The following is a 27,581-nucleotide window of genomic DNA, read 5'->3' as shown; positions in this document are numbered from 1 at the left end:
GAGTTAATTATATAAAAGGAGGGTGAGAATAAAAAGTTTTACATGATATAGCCTAAAATTTTTCTGATTCTTAATTGCTCTAAAGTCCCTCTTTCTTACCACTGATGGAAGCAGGAGTACTTTATACAAATTAAAAGTTTCTTCTCAGAAACAGCCATATAATTAATCTAAAAATACATGGAATGCATAAATTCAGGAACTAGAAGTATATTCTAAGGTATTTAAAATATTGCTTTAAATATTCCTGTGATCATAGATTTTATCTTCTTACTCAAAGTAAATTCAGGCTTTGTACTTTATATTTATATTCACTTAATTATCACAATAATGACATGAGTTAGTTATTATTATTTTTCCTATGTAAGGACTTTTTAGAGAACCCAAATCTATGAAACAGCAGCCATTTCTAACACAGTTACAAGAGAGGCTTTTTCCACCTTCATTTTGAAATGAAATTAATAATTTGATGACTATCTTAATTTTTACATTTACCTTGGGGGTGGGATATTTGGGGCCACCATCTAGCAGTGCTTAGAATTTACTTCTAGCTCTCCTGATCACATCCAGGATCACTTCTGGAGGTGCTCAGGCCACTATATAAGTTTTTAGGGGATTCAATGAGTATTGGTTGTATGCAAAGCAAGCACCTTAACCCCTGTTTTAAGTCTTTGACACTCATTACAGTCATTTTTAAGAAAGGACTATTTTTCTGCTTAATAGCTGGAAGATGTTTCACTTTTAGTTTACAATAACTCATCTGATAAATAGTCACTTGACATTGTTTTGGGGTAAAATCACTGCTGATAAATACAAAATGAGAAGATATGCATCCTGTTTCTGGCACAAGGATAGCAAAGCATGATTTGAGTTAAATAACTGTTTCTGTTAAATTCTCATCTGTAAATGAGAGTCAATGTGGGCTTTCATGGTTTTCGTTAGGGATGAGAAGTAAATTCCATTGGTAGCTGCTAAAAAAGCACCTTATTTTAAATTGTACTGTAATGTTGCTTTCCTTTATTATTTAAAATGATTCAGAAATGTTCCAATTACCATTTAAATTAATTCAGTACAAATTAAGGTGATGTTTCAATTTAAAATAATTAAATCAGTTTATTAACTATAGTTCATAAGTTTTGATTTAAAGTTCAGTTGGAAACCAGTACATTAATAAAAATGTGAGGAACTGACCATTCACCATTTTTGATAGAGGAAAAACCCTTCCAAATTAGAAAAGTAAAATTTGGGTTTTGTACTATATTTTATTTAAGAACATATTGTATAGGCAGATATAAAAGCAACAGTACAAGAAATCATCAGAATTATAATAATCAGAACATAAAATTATAATTTAAAGAAGAAATTATAAGTTTTAAACTATAATTTAGCTAGAAATTGTAAAAGTTAAATTCCAATTCAGAACTGCTAAGGCAGCATAATATATACATATATAATGGAATTATCTATTTATTCATATATTTAAATATTTTTGTAGCTTCTAAATTTTCCAGTATATATAATAGTTTTTGGGTATACCCAGTATACCAGTAAGCTCAGGGCTTACTTCTGGCTTTATGCTTAGGAATCACTGGAATTTCTTGGCAAAGCATATGTAGTCCTAGGAATCAAATCTGGGTAGGTTGTGTGTCAGCTCAGTGTCTTACCTGTTTCTCTCTCTCTCTCTCTCTCTCTCTCTCTCTCTCTCTCTCTCTCTCTCTCTCTCTCTCTCTCTCTCACTCTCCCCCTCTTATTCTATCTCTATATATGTATGTATATATATATTTACTTTGGAGCCATACTAGTAAGTTCAGGGGTTATTTCTGATGGTATGCTCAGGAATCACCCCCAATGGGCTCAGGGGACCATATGAAGTGATGGGAGATTGAACCTTGTTTGGATGTATGCAAGGCAAGCACCATACTTTCTGTACTATCACACCGACCCCTGTACCTATATTCTTGTCATTAGAAAAACAATTCATAAACTAAAAGACAAACTAAAAAACAAAAATTAAATATGAAGAGAAAATAATTTCTTCTAAAAATTAAAAAAAATTTTCTAAAAGGATTGAAGTGAGAGTATGGAAGGTAGAATAGAGAAGTGAGGTCATCAGTTGCTTATTTATAGGCTAAGGGGAGAAAGGTGGGGTCACCTTTGAAAAGCTCAGGACTTCGTCATGGCTCTGTGCTCAAAGATCACTCCTGGTTATGCCTAGGCATCATATGACATTCCAGGGATTGAACGAGAGTGGGTTGTATGCTTACCTGCTCTACTGTCTGGTCCTTACCAGAAAGACAAGTTGAGATTTTGAGATAGTAACAGTAGCAGTTAGATCTTGTTAGCACAGTATGCTGGACAATTTGGGGTTGTAAGTATTGACTTAACTTTAGGACTTAACTGATTTAAATGCCAAGTTCTAATTAGAGAATTAAAAACCAGGGCAAGGGAGAGAGCTTAACTGGTTGGATTGCATGCCTGACATGCTAAAAGCCCTGAGTTCAAACCCCAGTACCCCCTGCTTCTCCCACCAAATCATTACATTAAAGAATATAGACATGATGTCCCCAGCACTAAATTGCATTTCTCAGACCCTTCCTGCCAGGCTCCAGGGGTATTCCTTGGGAACTCAGAAACCACCTTGAAGTCTATTAAGTATACTACTAAAAGAAAGTACAAAGTGTGTTTCTGAGAAATGGAATAACTATGTGATGCAGTATACTTCATGTTAGAAATTCTACTCTTGGCTTCTCTATTGAGTTCTTGACTTAACTGCATCATATTTTCTCAATGGTTTTATAGCTTACAAAGGCAAAAAATTGAACTGAGTATCTAGAAATAAATACATGCCAATCTTATAATCTTATTTTTGTTGTAATTGCTTCTTCCATTAACACATTGTTTTCATGGCTTTCTCAGTTATCTGGTCTAACAAGTTAACTGGCCTGATTGAAAAAACACACTCTAAAACTTTCCAAAAAAGGAAAGATGATTTCTTTCTAAACTAAGCAAAACCTTTTCTGGTTTTAAGCTTATTTCTGATATTTACATACCTTCCAAGTCGATCTCCAAGCCATCCACCAAAAAATGATGCAATCATTCCACCAATTGCAAACATGGACACTGACAGGGTCCAAAACATGGTAACAATGGCAGTAGAGTCTGAAATCTCTTCTTCAGTCTGAGGGGTTGGTCTTGTATCCACTGGGTTTGAGTCTGTGGGTAACAATTCTTCTGTACCATTGAAAGCATAGTTATTGAGAGTTTTGCGGTCATCCAGTGGGACACCCAAAACATATCTATAATGAAATATTATTATCTGAGAAAAGAAAAGAAAGAAAAGTAACTTCAATATTTCAAATAATCTGTATGATATTTGCTTCCTTTAGAATGCTTCTTAGGGATTTAATATGATCATTTAAGTGTACTATACACATATAAATAGATTTATTTACAGTAAACCATTATATAGTAAATAGACCCAAATTTTCAGTACCAGAAGGAAAAGGACAGGAACAATCAGTGAAGAAGGCCAACAGCATTCATATAACTTTGTGGCCCTGGAGAGCATTTGCTCTCCACATGTGAGACTCTCAGGCTATAAATGTGAGATGAGCTGTCTGTTGTGACAAATGAGTTTAAAAGAGAAGTTTTAAATATATATTTAAAATATAAGAATCTTTAAGTTAGCAACTTAAATTTTGATAACTATTTAAGTAGATTTTCAGGTAAAAAGATATATTTTGAAATCATTGTTTCTTAGAGGTAGATGAATTTGAATAAATATAAGGAAATATTTTAATAAATATATAAAATGATTTATTGAAATGATGGGGCAATATCAGATGTGAAAATAAAGTTATTATACAAAATTCAAACACTAGAGGCTGGAATGATAGCACAGTGGCAGGGAATTTGTCTTGCATGTGGCGATCCGGGATGAACCCAGGTTCGATTCCTGGCATCCCATATGGTGCCGTGAGCCTGCCAGGAGTGATTTCTGAGTGCAGAGCCAGGAGTAATCCTTGAGCATTTCCAGCATTTCCAAACCAAACCCCAAAAAATATCAAACACTAAATACTATATTCTTGATAGAAGTGAGCCAAAAAAAAGGGAGAAAACAATCATGTTTGTTGATCAACTCCAGAAATAAAGCAACCTTTGGTCCTCTAGAAACTGTTAACATCAGGAAGAAGTTCTAAGGCAGGAGTGATAATATAGAGGTAAGACATTTACCTTGCTTTTGGTCAATCGTGAGTTGATTCAGGCACTGTATATGTTGTCTCCCTGAGCCCTGTCAGAAGTGATCTCCAACTACTGAGTCAAGGTTAAGCCTTGAGCTCAACCAGATTTGGGCCCCAAACAACAGTATAATTCCTCTTAAAGATTTTCCTAGAGTTCAGTGTATAATGGAACACACAATGTTCAAATCACAATTCCACAGAATCATAATCATTTTAGGAGATGCAAAGGTTCTACACATAGTAATAAATTAATAGCACATTATTCTGACTTTCTCCCAGGTCCTTCCTTGCAATAATTGCCCAGAAATACTGAGTTGAAGGACTGTGACAAAAACTTGGGGAGTAGCTATCTAGGTTGCTAAACAAGCAAAGTCTCTATGACAAAGTCAGCAGAATGAGAAGGTAGTGAACTCATCTTATGTTCTTGTGTGTTGTTTTTTTAAAGGGCTACCTTATAGATTAGAAAAAAAAGGCTGAAATGAAATGTTCTCAGCAGTTTTTCCCACACAGTAGAATAGTTTTGGGTTATTTTTAAAATAAAACTTTCTTTAATGTGCAGTATAGTTTACATAATCTTAAAAAGTATAAGCTTATACTACTGTAAAATAAAAATTAAAAAATCCATGAGACTAAATGGAATTCATGATATATTAAAGATATATTTAGCATCTTTTTGTGTGTTTTTATTGCTTTATTTAAGCACTGTAGTTACAAAATTATTCATAATTGATTTTTTTGTCATAGAATATACACTGCTCTTCACAAGTACTCTTTCTGTCATCAATGTTACAGTTTCCCTCCCACCTGCCACTGGGGCAGGTGTTTTACTTCTTTTATCTCTCTTTCCTTTTTGATACTGTGGTTTCCACTATTGTCAAGAGATACCATGAATGTCACTTTATCCCCTTTCTACACACAGTTCTTGCCCAGAGTGATAAGTTGCAACTATCATTGTCAAGTGGACCCTTCTCTACTTCAACTGCACTCATCACTTTTCGTGACAAGTTTCCTACCATGGACTGGTTCTCCTGGCCAATGTCTTTATTGTCTCTGGCTATTACTACCATATTATCTTATTTTTCTTATATTCCACAAATGAGTGAATTTATTTTATGTATATCCCTGTTCCTCTGACTCATTTCACTCAGCATAATAATTTCCATGTCCATCCATGTATAAGCAACTTTCATGACTTTATTTTTCTTAATGGCTGTATAGTATTCTGTTGCGTGGATGTATCAGTTTTTTTAGCCAGTCATCTGTTCTTGGGTTGTTTTCAGATTCTGGCTATTGTAAATAGTTCTGTGATAAACATAGGAATGCAGAGATATTTTTTGCATGGTGTTTTTGGGTTCCCAGGGTTTCAGCAGCTTTTTTTAAACACAGAAGTAAAGGATACCATGACAGAAGCCAGAGGGAGATACCTATTTTTGGGGTCTAGAACTTGTAAAGAAAAGGAAATCTCAGATTAATTTTCTAACATTAAACAATTAATTAAAATTAAAATATAATAAGTTTTTCAAGAAGAAAAGTGATTTTATCAGTGCCAAATTAGGGTAATATGGAGCAACAGGATTCAGGAGTCTATAATACTGGCTGTGTCATCACTTGCATGGAAAAGAAAAGATCCCTGCCCCACTAGAATTCCCTAAATTGCTGTACCTTCTCAAGGCCTGCCACATTCATAGTGATATCTGCTACCTAACTAGTGCATATATTTTGGCTCAAGGAACTATTCTTTTTAGGTTTTGGACTATGACTGGTACGCATTCACAGTTTATAGTCTCTTATATTTTCCTTGGAGTCCTATATTTTAAGACAAATCGATGAAATGAAATGGATCTTTAGAAGATAGACAGAGGCTTGAATTCTTCCCATGCTTGGCCATGGAGACTGGAAAAGAAATAAGAAACCAACACAAGGGCCTGGAGAGATAGCACAGCAGCGTTTGCCTTGCAAGCAGCTGATCCAGGACCAAAGGTGGTTGGTTCGAATCCCGGTGTACCATATGGTCCCTCGTGCCTGCCAGGAGCTATTTCTGAGCAGACAGCCAGGAGTAGCCCCTGAGCACTGCCGGGTGTGGCCCCAAAACAAAAACAAACAAACAAACAAAAAAAAAAGAGAAACCAACACAAATTTAAATACCCTGTGAATCTGAGTTATAGCAAAGGATTCAGTCTGGGTTCAGCATGTACAGACCAAAAATAGTGAGATTTTTCTTCATTTCTCTTTACTGGATATTAAATAGGTATTAAAATAAATGAAAAATAATAGAAATGATTTGATATTAAAAATATCCATCATAATGAATATTAAATTTTGTTGTCCCTCCTGACCATAATTTAAAAGTTTTTTAGTATTTTACTTTGAATGACCTATGTAAAGACTCAAAGTCTTGGGTCATCAATTTGGAAAAAAGCCTCATAAAGTGTCCATAACAACACTTGGAAGCACACATTATTGCTCTGGATGAATTAATTTGCCTTTTTTCTTATTTTTTGTATTAATTTTCTTTAAGATTTTTACTCATGACTTCAAAGGGGTATAATAAGATTGTAGCTGGGGAAGGCAGTACTAAAATATCTGGTTGATAGTGAATTGGTACTAAACAAATAAACACAGATCTTTGTCATCTTTTCTCTTACTCTATAGCACTTTTAATTATTTTGTTTTGTTTTGTTTCTACATCCAACTAATCTTCACTTCATACTCTTGGCTCTGTGCTCAGGGTCACTCCTGGTGGGACTTGAAGAAGCCTATGTGGTTCTCAGGATTGAACCTGGCTTGGCCATTTGCAAAGTGGGCATCTTACTCTGTACTCTCTTTCTAGCTGTCTTGGCATTTTCATGTGTGTACGCTTAGGGTCTCTGAGTTATTACTTCATAAGCTCTCAATTGTTTTTTAAAATGTCATCTCTACAAAGGCTGGATTAGATGACAGTCTAGTCTAGTCCAGTATAGACAGCAGTATAGTCCAGTCTAGATGGCAGTCCAGTCTAGGCTGTCTAGTCCAGCCTTTCTGGGAAACAATATGGAGATTCCCAAAAAACCTGGGAATTAAGCTTACTTATGATCCAGCTATACCACTCCTAGGGATATGCCTTATAAACACAAAAACACAATACAAAAATGTCCTCTCACCTATATGTGCTATTTATAATAGACAAAATCTGAAAACAACCCAGATGCCCAACAACAGATGAGTGGCTAAAGGAACTGTAGTACATTTACACAATGGAATACTATGTAGCTGTCATGAAAAATGAAGTCATAAAATTTTTCTATATATGGCTGGACATGGAAACTATTGTGCTGAGTGAAATGAGTCAAAGAGAGAGAGAGAAAGAGAGAGAGAGAAACAGAATAGTCTCACTCATCTGTGGGATTTTAAAAATAAGTATGGTAATAATACACCGAGACAATAGTGATGAAGTTTGAAAGGACCAGCCCAAGATATGTGGCTTTCCACAAAGATTGTTGAGTGCAGTTAGAGAAATAACTACACTAACAACTATCATGACATTGTTAATGAGTGAGAGAAATAGAATGCCTGTCTTCATGAAGACAGGAAGGAGGTGGGGTAGGATGGAGGTGGGGTTATTGGTGGTGCAAAGGTTGCACTGGTGAATGGGGGTGTACTTTTTGTGACTGAAAACCAACTACAAACAGGTTTGTAGTTATGGTCCTTATTTAAATATATTAATTTTAAAATTTTACTTAAGTAAAAATAAAGTTATCTCTAGTTACATTGTTTCTTAGCATGCATTTTTTTGTTAGCTCAGCAAACAGTAGTTAGAGATTAAGACTTATTTATTTATTGGTCTTTAATTTCATGTGAGATTTGTTAAGTGGGGATTCAATCTGCTTCAGTCACACACTTTAGAGAGGACTTTCGAGAGGAAATTTAGAGGATGTTCAAAGAACTCAAAGAATCCATAGAAAAAATCAAAATAACCACAAGTCAGACTCAACAGGATATAAAAAAAAGAAAGAGAGAAAACTTCAATCTGTAATATCAGGGCTGGAAAACTTGGTTGGTGAATTAGAAAACTCACTGGAGAGCCTCACCAGCAGAGTAACAGCTGTTAAGGTCAAAATCAGTGAGCTGGAAGATGAGCTGTATAACACTTCCATACAACAGGAGAGGTTGGAAAAGAGCCTCACAGAAAGTATACAGATGAAACTAGAACTCTGGGATTAAAATCAGGAGAAACAACCTAAGAATCATTGGAGTCCCAGAGACCCAGGAAGATAACTCCCATGAAGAAGATGGCTGATTAGTCAAGAACATCATTGCTGAGAAGTTTCCAGGGCTGAAGAGTATATGAAATTAATTACATCCTGGATGTCCAAAGAGTACCAGCTAAAAGAGGTCTAAAGAAAAACACTCCAAGGCAATGAAACCCACAGACAGAGATAGAATACTGAAAGCAGCAAGATCAAAAAAGGGAAATAACATACAAATAAGTACCCATAAGATTTACAAGAGATTTATCACAAGCAACCCGCAAATCCCAAAGGCAATTATAGTGACAAAACACAAGAAATTGCCAAGAAGAGACTTAAATTGCTTATCACATAACTTACTTGCTGAGGTGCATTGATAACACCAATGTCATATCCAAACTGGAAGGAACTCAGCATGATGGTAAAGACAGTGAAAACCAAGGTCCCGGTGATCTGCAGAGAGAATAGAGCACAGTGGAGAGAAACAGCAGGCAACTTCAGCTATCCACTATTTCCTTCAGATTATGGCTGGGAGTTCTGACAGGCTTCAGAAGCTGGTTTTAACCCTGACACTAATTCGCAAAGTGCACATGCCCCAGAAGTTTCATTCAATGGGAATGCAAGAGAATGTGAATGCATGCCATCTATCATTTCCCTTTCATAGCCAAAGCTGAAAATAAATTAAGACGGCTGTTACCAGGGAAGCATCCACACAACCCCTGTATGCCTCTCTCTATAATGATCCATAATTTACGTATACATATATCTGATTAAAAATTAGGGGGAAATGAGAACTAGATTTGCTGCTGACAAATGAAAATTACCAAGATAAAAACTTGGTCATTTGTATCGTAGGTTGAAGTCAACTACAAAAATAAAAACCAGAAAAATGATCCAGCTCTTCTACCAAGCTCCAAAAATAAATAATGACTGCCAATTCTTGCATGTTGTCTGCTCTAGCTGATGCTTCTTTTATTTTTTTTTAATAATTTTTATTGTGACCAAAAGTGAATAACAATTTTTCACAGAAATATGTAAGGTACATAATGATAGTGAATCAGGGCCATTTCCACAACCAGGGTTGTCCTCCCTCCACCCTCTTTTCCCAGCACATGTCCCATATCTCTCTCCTTTGCCCACCCTGGAGTGCTAATGTAGCTGTTTTCCTCTGTGTATAGCTTGTTGTAGACGGTGTGTCAATTCTGTTGTTAACTTTGGTATTGGTGTTTAAGTCTGATCATTTTTATTTCCACTAAATGTTTATAGGGCTGTTTGGTCCTGGTACTATTTTATTTTATTTAGTTTCCTGCAACAACACCAAGGAACCAAACTCCCCCTGGGAAATTCCTAATACCACTCTGGCACCAACTTGCTCCAGTTTTGATATGACATCCTGACAAGGAAACTACAACAACTTGATCTAAGAGCAGCTAGTCCTATCTTATTACCTAACAGTAAGATAAAATCAGAAAACATGTCATCCTTTGATCTGTACAAAAACCAAGAGCACTAACTACAGAAGAATGACATTGACAACTATGACTGGGCAGAACTTATCCTGGGACCAATAAGAAAGACCCTACCCTAGACTGTAGCCTAGGACTTGTATAAAAATCAAGATCTCTAATTCCAGAGGTCTGACTTTGACAACTGAGACTGAACAGAACTTTTGGAACCATAATGAAGTCTCTATCCTAGGCTTCAGCTTAAGATCTGAGAAAAAACCAAGACCACTTCTTACAGAAGACTGATTACAACAACAATGATGGAACAGAACTTCTAGAACTGTAAAGAAAGACTCTATCCTAGACTTTGTCCTATGACCTGTGCAAATGCCAAGATCTCTAGCTATCGAGGTCTGATTTTAATCATATAGCTGATACTTCTATAATATTCTCAGATTGGGTAAGGCAATTTCCCTTTTTCTGCATTACCCACAATAGTCCAGGACCACACATTATACTCTGCATCAGAAACAGCCCAGCTCTGCAATACAGCCTTATCAAACTGCCAAACCACCAAATTTATTTTAGATTTATATTCACCTTGACTGTGCTGGGGTAAGTGGTAGCACAACACCTCAATATTTTATAGTAGTGTCAGCCCAGTAGTATCACAGGAAATCTGCTTGGGAAGTTACATAAAAATCTATCAATTTAGGTGAGCCTAAACAATAATAACAAAGACTTAACTAACAACACCAGCCCAGCAAATTCTCAGACACTGACTTTAGTAACAGTATGGAAAGATAGAACAATTCTTTCAATTAACCCTTATTGATCTAAGTCTTGATAATTCCATTTGCTTTTGTGTTGTAACAAGCAATAGGAAGAAAATTTGTCTGTGCCTGCATGGAATCAGGCTATGGTGGTGGTTGGGAAATTGGGAATATTGATGAAAGGAAGGTCACACTGGTGTGTGTGTTTAACCATCTGATGCCTGAAATAATTGTATTATGAACAAGCTGGCAAATCACTGTTATAATACTAAATTATTTTTACAAATAAATCAAACATCAATAACAAAGATGGGTAGTTTGCATAGATATTGCTATGATATAACACTTCAACTGTCCTCTATGACAGATTAGTCAGATTTTATCATAATTCACACTAATATCCAAGTGAGTAAAATTTTTAGAATTTGTAATGAATGAAAGCAATTGTGGATTAGGGGATGTTATTTGGTGCTTAACTTCATGCAGCTATCCAAAAAAGTCTAGAAAGGACAAAAAATTACTCTCTACAATTTACAGTTATGTGCCTAACCACTTTAGAGAAATTAAATGTATGTAGAACACATACAAAAATATTTGATGCAGAGGCTGCAGGAATGGTGCAGTGGTAGGGCGTTTCCCTTGCACATGGCTGACCCAGTTCTATCCCTGGCATCCCATAAGGTCCCCCAAGCCAGGAGCAATTTCTGAGCACATATCCAGGAGTAACCCCTTAGCTTCACCAGGAGTGACCCAAAATATCCCCCCCGAAAATTTGATGCAGCATTGTGTGTAATATCAAAATCTATAGAAAGAAACTTAAAAATATCACAATACATACAATAAATTATCAGCTATTAAATAATAATGATACTGTTATGTACTGACTTAATTTGAAGGAAAATGAAATTTCAACTCTCAATAATTTTAAAAGCTGAGTATTCTTTGATATGTGCATCTTATGTGTGTTTTATAGAATATTTTCCTGAAGAACAAATAACAACAGGATGGTCTGTGAGATAAAATATAAGGTTAGAAAAAGAGGTGTTTTTATTTACAGAGGGCCCAGATTGGGTAGGGCAATTGCCTTGCACAAGGCCGACATAGATTCAATCCCTAGCATCCCACATGGTCCCCCAATATCCCTGAGCAGAGTCAGGAGTAAACAGAGCTAAGAGAAAGCTTTGATCATCACTATGTGTGATCCGAAATCCAAAAAAAGCAAGCAAGAGTGTTTTTAATTCATTTAAATTATTAGAGACTTTATAAAATGAATTTTGTAAATATTTACACAATTTAAATTTTAAGTAAATAACATGGGATATTGTAGAACTTTGTTAAATGAAAGAACAAGTTATGGGCCAGAGGGATAGCACATGATTTAATATAATTGCCTGCAAGAAACCTGAGCACAGACAAAAGACATGGCTGAGAACAAGGCTAGAAAAGCCTGAGCACTGCTGTGTGTGGCCCTAAAAATCAGATAGAAAAGAAAAAGAAAGGAAAGAAAGAAAGAAAAGGAAGGAATGAAGGAAGGAAGGATTTTATCAGTAAGAATTCCAGTTCCCACTCTAGTACTAATTGCTGTGTGTATGATCCATGCCATTTCTCCTATAAAATCTTCCATTTGTTTTTTTATGAATAAATACCCCTATTCAGTGAAGAATGGCTAACCAATCAGGAAATCATGGCCATGCTCGAAGTAATTATATTGTCTATTCATCAAGAAAATTTGCATTATAATACTTCTCAGTGACAGAGTCCTTGAATTTAAAGTTTTCTCCCAACTATGAGATACCATCTCATACCACAGAGATTGGTGCACATCACAAATAATGAAAACAAGCAGTGCTGGCAGGGATGTGGAGAGAAAGGAACTCTTAGTCACTGCTGGTGGAAATGCTGTCTAGTTCAATCTTTATGGAAAGCGATATGGAGATTCCTCCAAAAACTGGAAATTGAGCTCCCATATGATCCAGCTATACCACTCCTAGGGATATACCCTAGGAACACAAAAATACAATACAAAATTCCCTTTCTCACATCTATATTCATTGCAGCACTGTATATAATAGCCAGATTTTGGAAACAACCATGATGCCCTTCAACAGATGAATGGCTAAAGAAACTGTGGTACATATACACAATAAATATTATGCAGCCATCAGGAGAAATGAAGCCATAAAATTTTCCTATACATAGATGTACATGGAATCCATTATGCTGAGTGAAATAAGTCAGAGGGACAGAGAAAGACGCAGAATAGTCTCCCTCATCTATGGGTTTTAAGAAAAATAAAAGACATTTTTGCAAGAATTCTCAGAGACAAAAGAGAGGAGGGCTGAAAGGTCCAACTCTTGACATGAAGCTCATCACGAAGAGTGATGAGTGCAATTAGAGAAATAACTACATTGAGAACTATTCTAACAATGTGAATGAATGAGGGAAGTAGAAAGCCTGTCTAGAGTACAGGTGGGGGTGGGGTGGGGAGGTAAAGGGGGTGTTCTTTACATGACTGAAACCCAAATACAATCATATTTGTAATCAAGGTGTTTAAATAAAGATACTAATAAAAGTAGTTTTCTCCCTTAGTGAGCCTCAGCCCAGACCTACTACTGGATTGGTCTCTCTGCAGGTAGGAATTAGGAATCTAAAATGTGCAAAGTTTTCTCTTTCACTAATTCAGGACTCGCTGTATCTGTGGCATTTATGTAGATTTCCCTACCAGTAACTTTTCTGAATGAAAAGATTTAAAAGCTGATATATAAAATAGAAAATTTATGGTTATATTTATAAAATAAAACATACTATATGCCATACATTTAATTGATAGGTAATATGTAATTTCTATCATAAACCATATAAACAATTTATATATAAGTTGGCATTTTATGTGTAATGTGTACTTTTATATGTATGTACAAGTACACAGTATCTGGAATTACCAGAGATTTTGAATTATATCCTAAATTGTACTTATACATCTATAATTTAATGTCTCAGTAGTGGCTTCTATTCAAATGTTTTTTATTCTTTCAACTCTATTCAATGACAGTGATTTCATTCTATTTACAGGAAGTAAATTGTTAGGGGGAAGTGGGCACTTTGATTTTAACACACTTTCTAATAATATCTACCACACATTTAGGACAATTTGATGGTAGATACAATGTAAAGACAGTTCAATATCAATACAGAATTTTATTCTGGTTGTATTCTGCTATTGCTTTTTGTATTACTGCTTATTGTATTCCCTATATTAATTTTCTCTTTTAACTGTAATAAATCACCAACAAAGCAGTGGTTTATATAACACAAAATTAGTGTCTTTGTTTTTGTAGGTTGTAACTCTGGTAAGACTCATACTGAAATTAAAAGCATTTTTCTTGTTTTTTCTTTTTTTTTTTTTTAAATATGGAACGCTTCACGAATTTGCGTGTCATCCTTGCGCAGGGGCCATGCTAATCTCTGTATCGTTCCAATTTTAGTATATGTGCTGCCGAAGCGAGCACTAAAAGCATTTTTCATACTGTTTTCCATTCTGGCTTTTGTAGAAAAATTTTGATTGATAGTAGATTATGGTGGCTGTACTATGGGGGGATAAGCTTTCATTTTGTAATAGAAGGGTTACGTCACCAGCATATCCTCAGCCAATGGTATCCTTCTTTCAACTTTATAGCCAGAAATGGACTAGTCAAATTTTCATGTTGCTTCTCTTTGGTTTTGATCACAGGCAAAGAAGTTCTTCCCGTGTATGATTCTGTGAGATTACATTGGAATCACCTTGATAATCTAGAAAAATCTTCCCATCTCTGAGTCTTTATAGTATTTGTAAAGTTTCTTTTGCCAGGTAAAGTAATATAATTAGAGTTTGGGATGAGGTAATCCATTATCTTAGAAGAACCATTATATGCCAATGACACTCCTCATACCATTATTAATATTCCTATTTTATTTTATTTATTTCTATTTTTGTGTGAAAGATTGAACCCACAGTTGCAAGTATCCTATTTTATCTTATTTTTATTTATTTTATTTTTGGTTTTGGGGCCACACCCGGTGACGCTCAGGGGTTACTCTTGGCTATGTACGCAGAAATCACTCCTGGCTTGGGGGATCATATGGGATACTGGGAATCAAACCAAGGTCTGTCCTGAGTCAGCCACATGTAAGGCAAGTACCCTACCACTGCGCCATCACTCCAGCTTCAGCTGTGTGCTATTTTAAAGATAACTCATACTGCTTAATTATTGTAGATAGTAATTTATTGACCTTGGATCTAATATCTGTTCTTTTAACTACTTGACAATCTACCTAGGGGGCCAGTGGGGTAGGGCAATTGCTTTCCACACAGCCAAATGCTGTTTGATCCCTGGTATCCCATATAGTCCCCAGAGTCTATTAGTAGTAATTTCTGAGCTGAGGGGTACTGAACACAGTTGGGTGTGGCCCAGAACAAAGAACAACAACAACAACAGGTCACACACAAAGAAAAAGGAGACAAGACAACTAAGAGCCTAAGTTTATGATCTTTCTAAACAGAAAAGAATATGAAAATTTGATGATGAAGCCAAACCTGCCTGTTCCAGGTTATATATCCCCCTGCCTAAGGAAGGATTTGTTTTCCTTTTTTAAAATAATTTTTATTGTGACCTAAGTGAATTATAAATGTTCCATAGTAACAGTAATATTTAAGATACATACAAACCCAAAACTTTTGTGATGTCTCTGGACAAAAATCCAAAAGAACAAAATTTGTACAATTATTATTCTGTATAGGCTATGAAGAACTTCAGGTTCTGCTGATAACCACACACAGGGCTACAATGTATTTCACTTAATGTCATCTTCACAGCACTTTTTTTTGTTATGGCACAGTCTCCAAACACTTGCTGTTTTGTTGGCTCAATGACATCACTTCACATTTTATTCCTGAATCTTCCTCTGCTGGTTCTCTCCTTGTCACTCACTGGACATGCAAACGCTTCCCTTCTTTTTATTTTTAAAAGTTCAATAGGGCCGGCGAGGTGGCACTAGAGGTAAGGTGTCTGCCTTGCAAGCGCTAGCCAAGGAAGGACCGTGGGGCAATTTCTGGGTGCTTAGCCAGGAGTAACCCCTGAGCATCAAATAGGTGTGGCCCGAAAAACCAAAAAAAATCAAAAAAGTTCAAGTAGTGCCAATGCCAGTGCAATGTATGGATACTACATGAATAAAATCTGAGGAAAAAGTGATGACTGAAGCAAATATTGCTCCCCAAATATATATCAGTCTTTTTCTACAACTCTAAATGCAAAATTTAAGTTAAAACAACTGCTATATTATTTTAAAAATAATAAAACAAACATTCAAACATAGACATTTCTTAAAGCTTCTGCCCTATTACTTTCTATTTAAGTTGTGTTGTCATTACTATAGAAATAATATCATTTTCTCATATTATAGAAGTGGAAATATAGCAATTTGAAGAATATAAGAGATCTTTCATGTATTTGTTTATGATATTTTAAAACCACTGATAAACAATATTATACAATTTTAGGGATATAACTTATATATGTATATAGGCTCACTAAATCCCTTCTAGCACCAAAGTTCAGATGTCATCCTACCACCAGAAAGACACCTTTACTTGGGAGGAGACATAGTACAGTTGGTAAGGCACTTGCTAACCTGGATTCAATCTCCAGCACTTCCTAAGGTACCCTGAGATTGCCAAGACTTATTCCTAAGTGCAGAGCCAGAAGTCCTGCACATTTCTGGGTGTGGCTCAAAAACACAAACAAGCAAATAGAATACAAAACAAAACTCAAAAAATATCTCTACTGAATCTTTTTTTTGGGGGGGGGGGGTTGGATCACACCTGGCAGCACTCAGGGGTTCCTCCTGTCTATATCTCTCCTGATGGCAGGCTCAGGGGACCATATGAGATGCCAGGATTCTAATCACTGTCCTTCTGCATGCAAGGCAAACGCCCTACCTCCGTACTATCTCTCCGGTCCTACTGAATCTTATTTTCAATCTCTTTCCTTCTGATAGCCACCATAGTTTTGGTTGAATCTAGTTGGTTCCCCCAAGCTAATTTTCTTTTTTTTTTCTTTTTTTTTTTTTTTTGTGGTTTTTGGGTCACACCCAGCAGTGCTCAGGGGTTATTCCTGGTTCCAGGCTCAGAAATTGCTCCTGGCAGGCATGGGGGACCATATGGGACGGCGGGATTCGAACCAATGACCTCCTGCATGAAAGGCAAACGCCTTACCTCCATGCTATCTCTCCGGCTCCCCCAAGCTAATTTTCTTTATTCATTTATTTATTTGTGGGGAGGACCACAGCAATGCTCAGCAATTTCTCCTAGCTGTGTTTGTGGGACCATTTGACTCAACAGAGATCGAACCCAGGTCTTGCATAAGACAGTTACCTTACCCACTGCATTATAGTTCTGTACACCCTCACCCCATTATTTATATTTCACATATGTGTGAAACAATCTTGTAATTTTCTTTAATAATTCATTTCATTTTGCATAATCACATCAAGATCCATTTATTTTCATTCAAAGGGCATGATTTTATCATTTTTGATGACAGAGTAAAAATCCTTTGAGTATATATAATACAACTTTTTTCATCTATTGATGAGTGAAGGTGATGGTTGCAGCAAATTTGGTTCCTATTTGGAAGCCATCTATTTGAATAACCTTCAAAACAGTACTGAAATCATTCTTGTTTTAGAAGAAGATAAGGCTTAGAGAAGATTAAGTGGTTTGCCCAACACACAGTTAATAATTACAGATATTCTATTGAAGACCCATTCTCAGTCTTAAATCCCACTGCTAAACAAACAAAAATTAAATTTCATCAGCTTTTCACTAACTACATAGGGAGAAAAACCTTATATCCTCTACTCAACCACTCTCTAAATGCCAACTTAAAGGTGGTCTCACATCCAACTTTAAAAAAAGCCCAGAGGCCAATCAAGTATAGTATAAAATTTTTCAGTGGAAAGGACTTTAGAGAATCTTGTGTAACCACTTCTTGTTTTTTCATCGAAGAAAAAAAAATCCCCAGTAACTTCTATATTGCTTTTACGGGAATATTCAGAGTGGTCTCTTGAAGTTCAGTCTCATTCAGAAATATTGTATTTTACATCAGATTTTATTCTTTTACAAACATTTTGATTTTCTTCATTCTCAAGACAAGTTCCACAGCATGATATTTTAATGCTCCTTTCAATTTAATGATAGCTTTAACTGAGCTTGGGCACCTGCTAGGTGCAAGACTCAATGGTAATCAACTTTCCCATTTGCAGTGTCTTCTAAATTTCAACATTTTGCTTTGTTTTGGGACCCAAACATTGCTGGGTGTTCAGGGGCTACCATATGAAGTATTGGGGATTTGATTAGAGTCTGCTGTCTTCATGGCAAGTGAGTTACTCTCTGTGCTCTGTGCTATCTTTCCAACTTTTAAATTTCATTTGTTAGTGAACTAATTTTAGTTAGTGAACTACAATTCTTTCCAAAATAACACATTACCTATATAATCATGAAATCAATATTTGTTTTAATTTGTCTGTCTTCAAATACTTTAGTTTTATTCTGGCTCTAACATGTGGCTACAGCAGATTTAATTCCGACATGAATGCAATTTATTTGAAAAGTTGACACATGCACATACCTCAAATTTTACAACAGAACATGAAATTATAAAGTCCTCACTATCCATTAAATACATTATATAAACACTTAACACTTATAAATACTTAATACTTAAATGTACATATAGTAATACTCAACATTAAAATGTTTGTCATTTAAATTTTTTTTTTTTAGTTTTTGGGGCCACACCCGTTTGGTGCTTAGGGGTTACTCCTGGCTAAGTGCTCAGAAATTGCCCCTGGCTTGGGGGCACCATATGGGATGCTGGGGGATCGAACCGCGGTCCTTCCTTGGCTAGCACTTGCAAGGCAGACACCTTACCTCTAGCGCCACCTCACTGCCCCATCATTTAAATATTTTAATATCATCGCGTTCATTACTGACAGACCCTAAAGAACTATTTCAATCCTATTTATTCCATATCATTTTCTTACATTATAATCAAAAATTTTTTTCATCATGGTATAAGCTTAGTGGAATAACAACCTTCATCTCACAGCAGATAAGTAGCATCATCACAACCCCATACCTAATCTCAGATATTCGCAAAGCCCAGGTTCCCAAGTCCCAAGTAAGTTGTCACTTACTGACTTAAAAGAATGCTAAAGACTAGAGTTTAATAGGTCCCTAACTTGGACACATAATTATCAATTGTGACTTGAGCTGAACATAATTACAATTTTGTTGTGTTGTAAGTAGAGGTGAACTGGGCATACCATTTTGTTGTGTTGTGTTGTGTTGTGTTGTGTATAAAGGTGAATTAGGCAGGTAGGGGAAACTTTGAAGGAGGAAACAGAAAACTACACTATACTTCAATTTTTAATTTTTTTTTTTTTAGTTTTGAAACATGTCATATCTCCTGGAAAATTGAAATAGTTCAGTGAACATTTGAACATCTTCACTATGTTCATTCTTAGTGGAGAATTACAGCAGTGCATTACTGTGTGTCTCTGTGTTGCTCTGACTGAATCATTTGAAAATAAATTGCAGAAATTTGTGTTACTTTATTACGAGTTGAAAACACATACTCACAGATCAAGTTGCAGCCATTTTCCCCTAAAAAATGTAATAGATGCAACTAATATTGAATAATCAGTCAATTTTAAAATTTATTATTTGTCCACTTACATAGAGCTATTTTCTTTCTTTCTACATAAAAACACTTGTTGCATTTTATTGTCTGCTTTTCTTAATCTCCTTTTATTTGTCCAACTTCTTTTTTCATGCATTGACATTTTTGAATATTTCTCATGCATTGACATTTTTGAATATTTCAAAGATTTTCAAGAAGTTTTCATTAGGTAGTCTCCAATTAGTCTGCCTTTGAAAAATAATTTCTTAGTAAGATGTCATTTAAACTAAAATAAATGTACTTCAGATTTTGCAAAATTGCTTGTTGGAAAAGTTACATGGATTAGTCAGAGAATAAAACAAACATCCTTAAAACTCCAATTACTGAATAAGAAATAAGAGTTTTTAGCAGCCAATTTAAATAGGACTTGACTAAACAAAGAAAAGCAATTTAGAACTGAGGTAGCTTCACTAAACACCTACAGATCCTCAATATACCCACTAATTTGATTGACTCTCTCTTACGGATTGTCTCAAGGTCAGGTTCAGAATAAACATAAGGTTATTTTTTTACCTTATCTCTTGTCATTTTTATGAGTTGGGATTTCCTCTTCTTAATTCCAGGTCCTGTTGTCTATGAGCTATTTTCAGACTGCTCAGGCTGTGCTTCTTTCTCTGGACTCTTACTAGTTATACATTATGGGAGGAGGAGCAAAGCCTAAAACTCCAATTCTAATCTTAGAGAATGATGAAAATCCAATCGATAAATACTTTCCTTCAATGGTCAGTGACTTGAATGCCTTTTTTTCCACCAGGAAATTAAACAGGAACAGTTCCTTAGGTGTTATATTAAGGTGTGCTTAGAGTGACATAACTGAGCATAGGTAAAAAGAGGAAATTTTATAGAATATGAGATATCTTGGGCTGGCATACATCCTAAAAACAGAGTTAAAAACATCTAGAAATCATCTGCTTAGCAGACAGAGTACCAGTATAGTTCTGTTAAAGCTGGGGTACATTGCCAGACCCAGAGGTGACCTGAATAAGTTTTAAAGACTTGGGTTTGAACCTCAGTGGTTTTCTGATAATAAATCAGTTACTTGAAGTGACTTCTCTGTGCCTTTGTCACCTGAAAACATAAAATAGTAAAAATACACTTTTTTGGTGGGCGTATTAAATATACAAAAAAAAAAGGTCAGTGTAGGGGTCTGAGAGATAGTACAGTGGGCAGGTTGCTTTTCTTGCAGGATTGGATTCCTGGTACCGGATATGGTTCTTTGAACACCACCAAGAGTGATTCCTGAGCACAGAACCAGGATCACTGCGAGATATACTCCCCCCACCCACAAAAAAAAGTGAATGCTAAAATGTTCAGTATAGTGCATAAATTAGTGGTTGTTACTATTCTCCAGTTACTATAATTGATTCAGTTTGTAACAAAAGGTATTCGTTGGAGTCATTAGTGTGGAAATTGTCAAATTAATGTTTTGCTCACATGGCTTGAGCTCATGTCCTACTGTGTATTCTCTGGCAACATACAATATGCTGTTTCTGTAAGGACCCAAGATATACCAGAACGGATTGCTTTTAAACTGTGTTTGACTCCTAGTCACTAGTTCCAATGAACTTCCACCGGATCTTGTTCCCAGAGAGGGCAAATGTCACAGAGTAGCGAAAATGATGAATTATTCTAAACAAACAGGTGATAGAGAGAGGAGGAAGCAAAGGAGACTTAAATTTGTCATTCGCCTTTTCCTTCGCTAACCTTGCTTCATTCGAACACCCCTGAGGTAAAACATCCGAGAAAATAATTCAATTCAAAGCACAAATGGTTATTGGACCCTTGCACTGTTGCGGGCTCTGAGATGAATGAGATAATCACGTCACTCAGAAACCATAGGTTTAATGAAAAGGCAGAGACACAGCACGGCAATTCCTTAGTGGAAAAGAGTGAAAGAGTACTAGTAGTAAAGATAGTTAATCTTTATTGAGTGCTTTGCTGGGTTGGTTCCAGGTGTTGATCTCAGCACTTTACAGATTATGTTTGAACAGATTAACTTATTCAAACATATACGAAGGGCTCTCAGTGGTAGAGTTACACTTCGGGAAGCAGCAGCTTTGAGACCAGACTATAAAGCAGGTAGCCACGCAGAGAGTCTCAGGGTAGTTTGGGCAGGTGATGAGGATAGCACTTGTCAGAGTCTCTAATCGGATAAGGATTCCCTGGTAGTCATTTCCCAGTGACATGGAACTAAAGGAGGGTCTTTGTGCTCTTGGCTGTTTACCAACCCTTGCTGGGTGTTTCTTTCAAGAGATTAAAGTTGAAAGTGAAAAGGAGTGAAAGGAGTTGAGAGTGAAGTGCTTTAACTTCTCCAGGATCTGATCTGCTGCCCCCAAAACTGTTCCATTTTGTTTGGGTCTCAAGCGCCTGCACTCGCGGCTTCCTCCCTAACCAGGGACGCGGAACCCAGATCTAGACCTGGACACGAGACCTAGCAAGCACCTAAACAAAGCTTCCTCTGGATTTTACCCGTCTTTTGTGGGACTGTTGCTGAGAAATGAATCAGATCTGCACCATTTCGGGGTGGGCTGAAACTATATTTCGGGGGGAAGCGGAGGGTTTCAGTAGTGATTGCATTGGCTGATCAAACCTGGAGGAATAAATCCTCCTGCTAGTCTGCGGCTTGTGGACTGGGCGCAGCGGCTGGAGGAAACTGGCCGAGCGCATGGAGGAAACTGGCAGGTGTCGCCTGTCCTGCAGGTCGAAGTCAGCTGCTGCACTTCGCGGTTGTGTTGGGGGTTTACTTGGCACCCAGAATCCCTCAGAGAGGCCGGAGGGGCGGGGGATCTGCTCTGCCCAGGTTCCTTTGACTTCACGCTTTGGAACCCTGAAGTCACTTTTTGAGAACTTCTTGATTAATTTAATCTTATAAGATATCAATAGCTCCAATTGTGAGCCTTTCCAAGGACAAGGGCAGTGTTTTTGACCTTTATTCCGTGTGTGTGTGTGTGTGTGTGTGTGTGTGTGTGTGTGTGTGTGTGTGTGTGTGTGTGTGTGCCACAGCCGACTGACTCCTAGCTCTGCACTCAGAAATTGCTTTTGCTAGGGATCAAACCCGGGTCCTTCCTGGGCTGGCCACGTGCAAGACAAACACCCTACTTCTGTGCCACCACTCCGTCCTTCATTCCTATTCTTCTAATGTTGCTGGTGACCTGTATGAAGTGGGAACGAGAGAGGCAGCAACTCAAGGAGATCTACCACCTTCTCTTTCCCACCTCTGCCTCTCTGGGGCAGCTGGTAGAGCTAAATGAGACTGCTAAGGTCTGCGACCATGTCCCACAACTTCTCTAGGCAGGGGTCATTTCTCACCTGACATCCACTCATTCTGCAGAGCTCAGACAATCCCCAGCACCCAATAGAGAGTCTTTTAGGGAATCCATCCATCCATCCATCCATCCATCCATCCATCCATCCATCCATCCATCCATCCATCCATCACCTATTCATATAGAGAGCTTTATTGTAAGGAACTACAACTGCAGGGGCTGCACTTAAAGTCTGAAAGCAACCCGTTCAAAAATTTCCTCTAGCTCTGGGAAGTCAGCATTTTGTTCTTTTAGAACAATAGACTAAATTAGCTGTATCCACTTTCTGGCTTTACTCAAAGTCCACAAATTTAAATGTAAATTTTATTCAAAATATCCTGAGGGAAATGTCCAGAGTCACGTTTGACCAAACATCTATGTACCAACCATGGCCTTGCCAAGTTGATGCAGCAGATTAATCATCACAGTATGTAACCTATAAGATTGTCTTTCTATGATTCTTTACAGGTGCATCCAAGTGTATCCATAATTCTTCTGTTTTTATTGCTGAATAATATTCATTCAAAGGATATCTGGGTTGTTTAGTGTTTGTTGCATTACAAATAAAAAGTTTATAAACATTCATTTGAAAAATGAATCTTTACATTCTTTCACTAGAAAAATTATTAAAGTGGTATTGATTTAAAACATTACAAAGATTTTAGGTGCATATCATTGTATATCAATATCTCACATATACTGTTTACATTCACTACTAAAATTCTAACTCTATCTTTTCATTGACATCTATTACCCAAATTGCCCAAATGCCATTCCCCTTATCACTGGACCAATTAATTTGATCTTATATCAAATAGTTTATTTTTACTACATGCATCCATCCACTTTTTATTTATGTACAACATATGAGTGAAACCATAGTGTTTCTTTCTTAGTCTGACTTATTAAGTATATTACCTAAGCCAATCCACTTTGAAGCATAGTGCAAAATTTTATAATTTTTTTATAACTGAATAGTATTTCATTGTGTATTTATACCACATTATGTTTATTCAATTCTCTATCATTAGATTCTCAGGTCAATTTCAACTCTTCATTATTAAAAGTAATGTTTCAATGAACATAGTGCATATTTTTCTTCAAATGAGCATTTTTATAATCTTTGGGTACATGCTGTAGAGCAGGATGACTAAATTGCATGGAATTTCTATTTATAATCTCTTGATGAATAGAAACACCGTTTGCCATAAATGTTATAGCACTTTACAACCTTGCCATCGGTCTTTAAGTACTTCCTTCTTTGGGTGCTGAGATAGTGAGACCTGGTTAGACCCTGGTTAGACCCCTCGTGGTCTATGGCTTTCGAGGTACTGCAGTGATACTGGAGAGAACCCAAAACAACAAAATTAAAACAAAACAAAGTAAGAGCAAACAAAACATTTGGTTTATTTTTTGTTTGTTTTTGGGCCACACCTGGTGATGCTCAGGGTTACTCCTGGCTATGCGCTCAGAAATTGATCCTAGCTTGGGGGACCTTAGGGGATGACAGGGATCAAACCAGGTCTGTCCTGGGTCAGCCTGGTGCAAGGCAAATGTCCAACCACTGTGTTATCGCTTCAACCTTAAGTTTGTTCTATTATGTCCACATCTTCTATAATCTATACTCTTTTTGTCTTTTGGGTAATAGCCATACTATGAATAGCTATGAAGTGATTTCATTATTATTTTGACCTGTATTTACCTAATATAATAATTATCTTCTCATCTGTTTTGACCATTTCTATGTCTTCATTGGAGACCAATCTATTGAAACATCTCACTTTTTTTCCTTTCTTTTGGGGGAATGTGATCATAAACAGTAGAATTCAGGGTCTGTTCATGTCTCTGTACAGTATATTTAGACTATACCAAGGGCATAGTATATGGAACTGGTAATTTGACCTTATTTGGCTGCATGCAAGGCAAGTACCTTAATGCCTGTCATACTTTCTGGCATGCTCTATTTTTAAATCAATGTATTTGCTATATTGTTGTGATTTTGTTATTAATTAATTTGTATATTATTCTGTTGTCAATGAATAATATATATATATTATATATTATATATTATATATATATAATATAATATATAATGGTTTGTCAATCCTTTGTCTCTATAATGTCTTTTCTTACTCAGTAAAATGCCATTTTATCTTAGTTTCCTGATCTGTTCAGAGACTTCTGAGTTGAATGTAGTCAGATTTGTTAATTTTTGCTTTTTTTCCCCTTGCCATTGGGATTAAATTCCCAAGCCCATGTTTTCTTTTTTGTATGCAATAACACTGGTCCTTACTTTCAGGTATTTCACTTAGAAATTTGTGCATGTTGTTAGATACAGATTAATTGTTTTGTAGTTGGGTATACAATTTTTATTTTTAATTTATTATTAAAGAGATTTTCTGTAATCCATCATGGCTCTTGTGCTTTTTGTTTAATGAGCTGCCCATATGTATTGTCCATTTATATGTGATTTTTATTTTTTTTTATTTTTGGGCCACACCTGGTGACGCTCGGGGGTAACTCATGGCTATGCACTCAGAAAATTCTCCTGGCTGGGGGATCATATGGGACACCAGGGGATTGAACCGTGGTCCTGGGTCAGCCATGTGCAAGGCAAACACCCTACCACTGCATCACTGCTCCAGCCCTATATGTGATTTTATTTTTGGTCTGTCAATTCTGTTCCATTGGTATGTTCTATTGGTATGGTTTGTGTTTGCTTTTAATTTCAATACATGTTGTTTTAGTTCCAGTGTATGGTAGCGTAGTATAGTTATCTGAGAGTATGATGCCTCAATTTTTTAGTACAGTTTGTTATCTGGGAGTGTTTCTCCACTGTGTGTTGCTTTTGCTATTTTGGGTTTTTTGTAAAAAGTTTTAAAAAAATGAAATAATTTTTTGTTCTATTTTTGTTAATAATGCTATTAGAAAATTTATAGATATTATATTGTATCTGTATAATATGATTTATATGTGTCATTTAAAGAATTTTTAATTTATTTTGGATTTTTTTAATTTTTCTATTCATATTTTGTTTCTCATTTCTTTCAACAATGTCTTTGATTTTAATGTATGGGTCTTTTATCTTTTTGGTTAAATTTATTCCTCAGAAATTAATTCGTTTTAAGTAATTATAAATGGTATGAGATTATTTTCCTTATAATCTTTTTGCTACTTTATTATTTGCATATGAAAGCACTACATATATTGTACATAAATTTTTTAATTTGCTACTTTGTTGTATTTATTATTATTGCAAATACTTTATTTAAACTGGAGTTGCTCTGTGTTTTCAAGTTATATTTTCTATAAGTAGTGTTAGTTTTCCTCCTTCTTTCCAATTTAAATAGCATTCCATTCTTTTTCAAATTGCTCTAGTTACAATTTCTTTTTTATTTTTATTGAAAGCTGTGTTTATTCCTTAAAAAATCTAATGCTTTACAAATTTGCATGCCATCCTTGTGCAGGTGCTATGCTAATCTCTGTATCATTTCAATTTTAGTATATGTGCTGCTGAAGCGAACACTCTAGTTTCAATTTCTATATAAGCAATAGTGATAAAACTATACAACTCTTTCTTGTTTTATTTTTGAATAAATGTTTATTTCCTAGAGTTTGATAATGACTGTGGTCTTATTTAGTTGAGATATGTTTTCTCTGTAACCAGTTTATTGAGAATTTTTATTTCGACAATGTTAATTATTGTTCAGTGTTTTTTCTGTTATATATTGAGATGATATGACTTTTGTTTTTTTTTACTGTTGCAATAGTGCATTATATTAATTGATTGGAATTTGCTTAACTATTTTTATATCACAGGAATAAATTTCACTTTATAGTAATAATTTACTGTATTTTTGTAAGCATTTATTAGAAATTTCTACCTCAATTTTTATCAGATATATTGGCCTATGATATTCCTTTGTATATGATGTCTGGTTTTAGAACAAGGGCGGGGTGTAGGGTCTTGGATACAAGAAACTGTATCCTGAAAGCCAGCAAATTCCTCTATTAAAAGGGGATGTGTAGGTGGAATTAGCTAGTGTGGTGTGGTATAAAATTCTACTGAGTAGGGCATGAAAGTACTGACCCAGAGCACCAGCTCTCATAGAATCTAGGTGATATCTCACTTTTTAAGGCTATATTTTCACTTTTTATTATATTATTTATTTTTAAAAAATGCATCACAAAGTCAATATAGTTCATCATAATACATTTGTTTGCAGATAAGTGAAAGCAAAGTTATTGAAAAATGGAAACAAAAATAAAATGAGAGAAAAGAAAGAAAAATGAAGAAGACAGAAAGAAGGAAAAAGAAAGAAAGAAGAAAAAAAGAAAAAAGAAAGAAAGAAAGAAAGAAAGAAAGAAAGAAGAAGAAAGAAGAAAGAAAGAAAACAACAGCAAGATCAGTTGTGAAAATTATTGTATTACCAATGAAGTCATTAATACAATGGTAGAAGGTTTAGTAAGTTTTGTTGTTATATGTCCAGTCTGTTAAATTGGGGTGTACCCTTTGTGATGACAACACCAAACAAATAAAGTTGTCCAGAAATTCAAAGCTACAATACTACACATTTCAGGGGCATATACTCAGCTGCAGGGCCTCCTGAAAGTAGGCCTGTTCAAATGTGGTGACTGCATTTGTGGGTGTGGCTATAGCTGCCAGGCTTTTCTGGAAGAGGGAAGATATGGCGGAGGATGCCACACTCACTCCCAAAAAAGCCTTGTTGATATCAGCCCAACACCTGGCACACCTGACCTGTGGTCAGATAGTGTTCCCGCAGTGAATCGTAGTTTCAGGGATTAGTCTAGTCATC

General features: G+C 35.9%; 1 protein-coding gene and 2 non-coding genes across 3 annotated transcripts in view; all 3 read right to left on the bottom strand.

Annotated features, from left to right (window-relative positions):
* Positions 1-25,088, bottom strand: part of SLC2A2 (solute carrier family 2 member 2) — a 45,511-nt gene extending 20,423 nt beyond the window's left edge. Inside the window, exons 1-4 of the mRNA XM_049775567.1 lie at positions 25,058-25,088; positions 21,974-22,356; positions 8,825-8,965; positions 3,048-3,313 (exon numbers count right to left, since the gene is read on the bottom strand). Of these exons, the coding sequence (XP_049631524.1) occupies positions 3,048-3,313; positions 8,825-8,965; positions 21,974-22,356; positions 25,058-25,088 (821 nt within the window). The remainder of the gene's footprint in view (positions 1-3,047; positions 3,314-8,824; positions 8,966-21,973; positions 22,357-25,057) is intronic.
* Positions 14,088-14,191, bottom strand: LOC126013080 (U6 spliceosomal RNA). The gene has a single exon (XR_007497413.1). It is a non-coding gene; the product is annotated as a U6 spliceosomal RNA (small nuclear RNA).
* Positions 25,089-26,186: 1,098 nt separating the features above from the next.
* LOC126012322 (U6 spliceosomal RNA) lies at positions 26,187-26,290 on the bottom strand. Its single transcript, XR_007496837.1, has one exon. It is a non-coding gene; the product is annotated as a U6 spliceosomal RNA (small nuclear RNA).
* Between the last annotated feature and the right edge of the window lie 1,291 nt (positions 26,291-27,581).

The sequence above is a fragment of the Suncus etruscus genome, chromosome 6, assembly GCF_024139225.1.
Source record: "Suncus etruscus isolate mSunEtr1 chromosome 6, mSunEtr1.pri.cur, whole genome shotgun sequence".
Classification (NCBI taxonomy): Eukaryota; Metazoa; Chordata; class Mammalia; order Eulipotyphla; family Soricidae; genus Suncus; species Suncus etruscus.
This window is presented reverse-complemented; position numbering and strand designations above follow the sequence as displayed.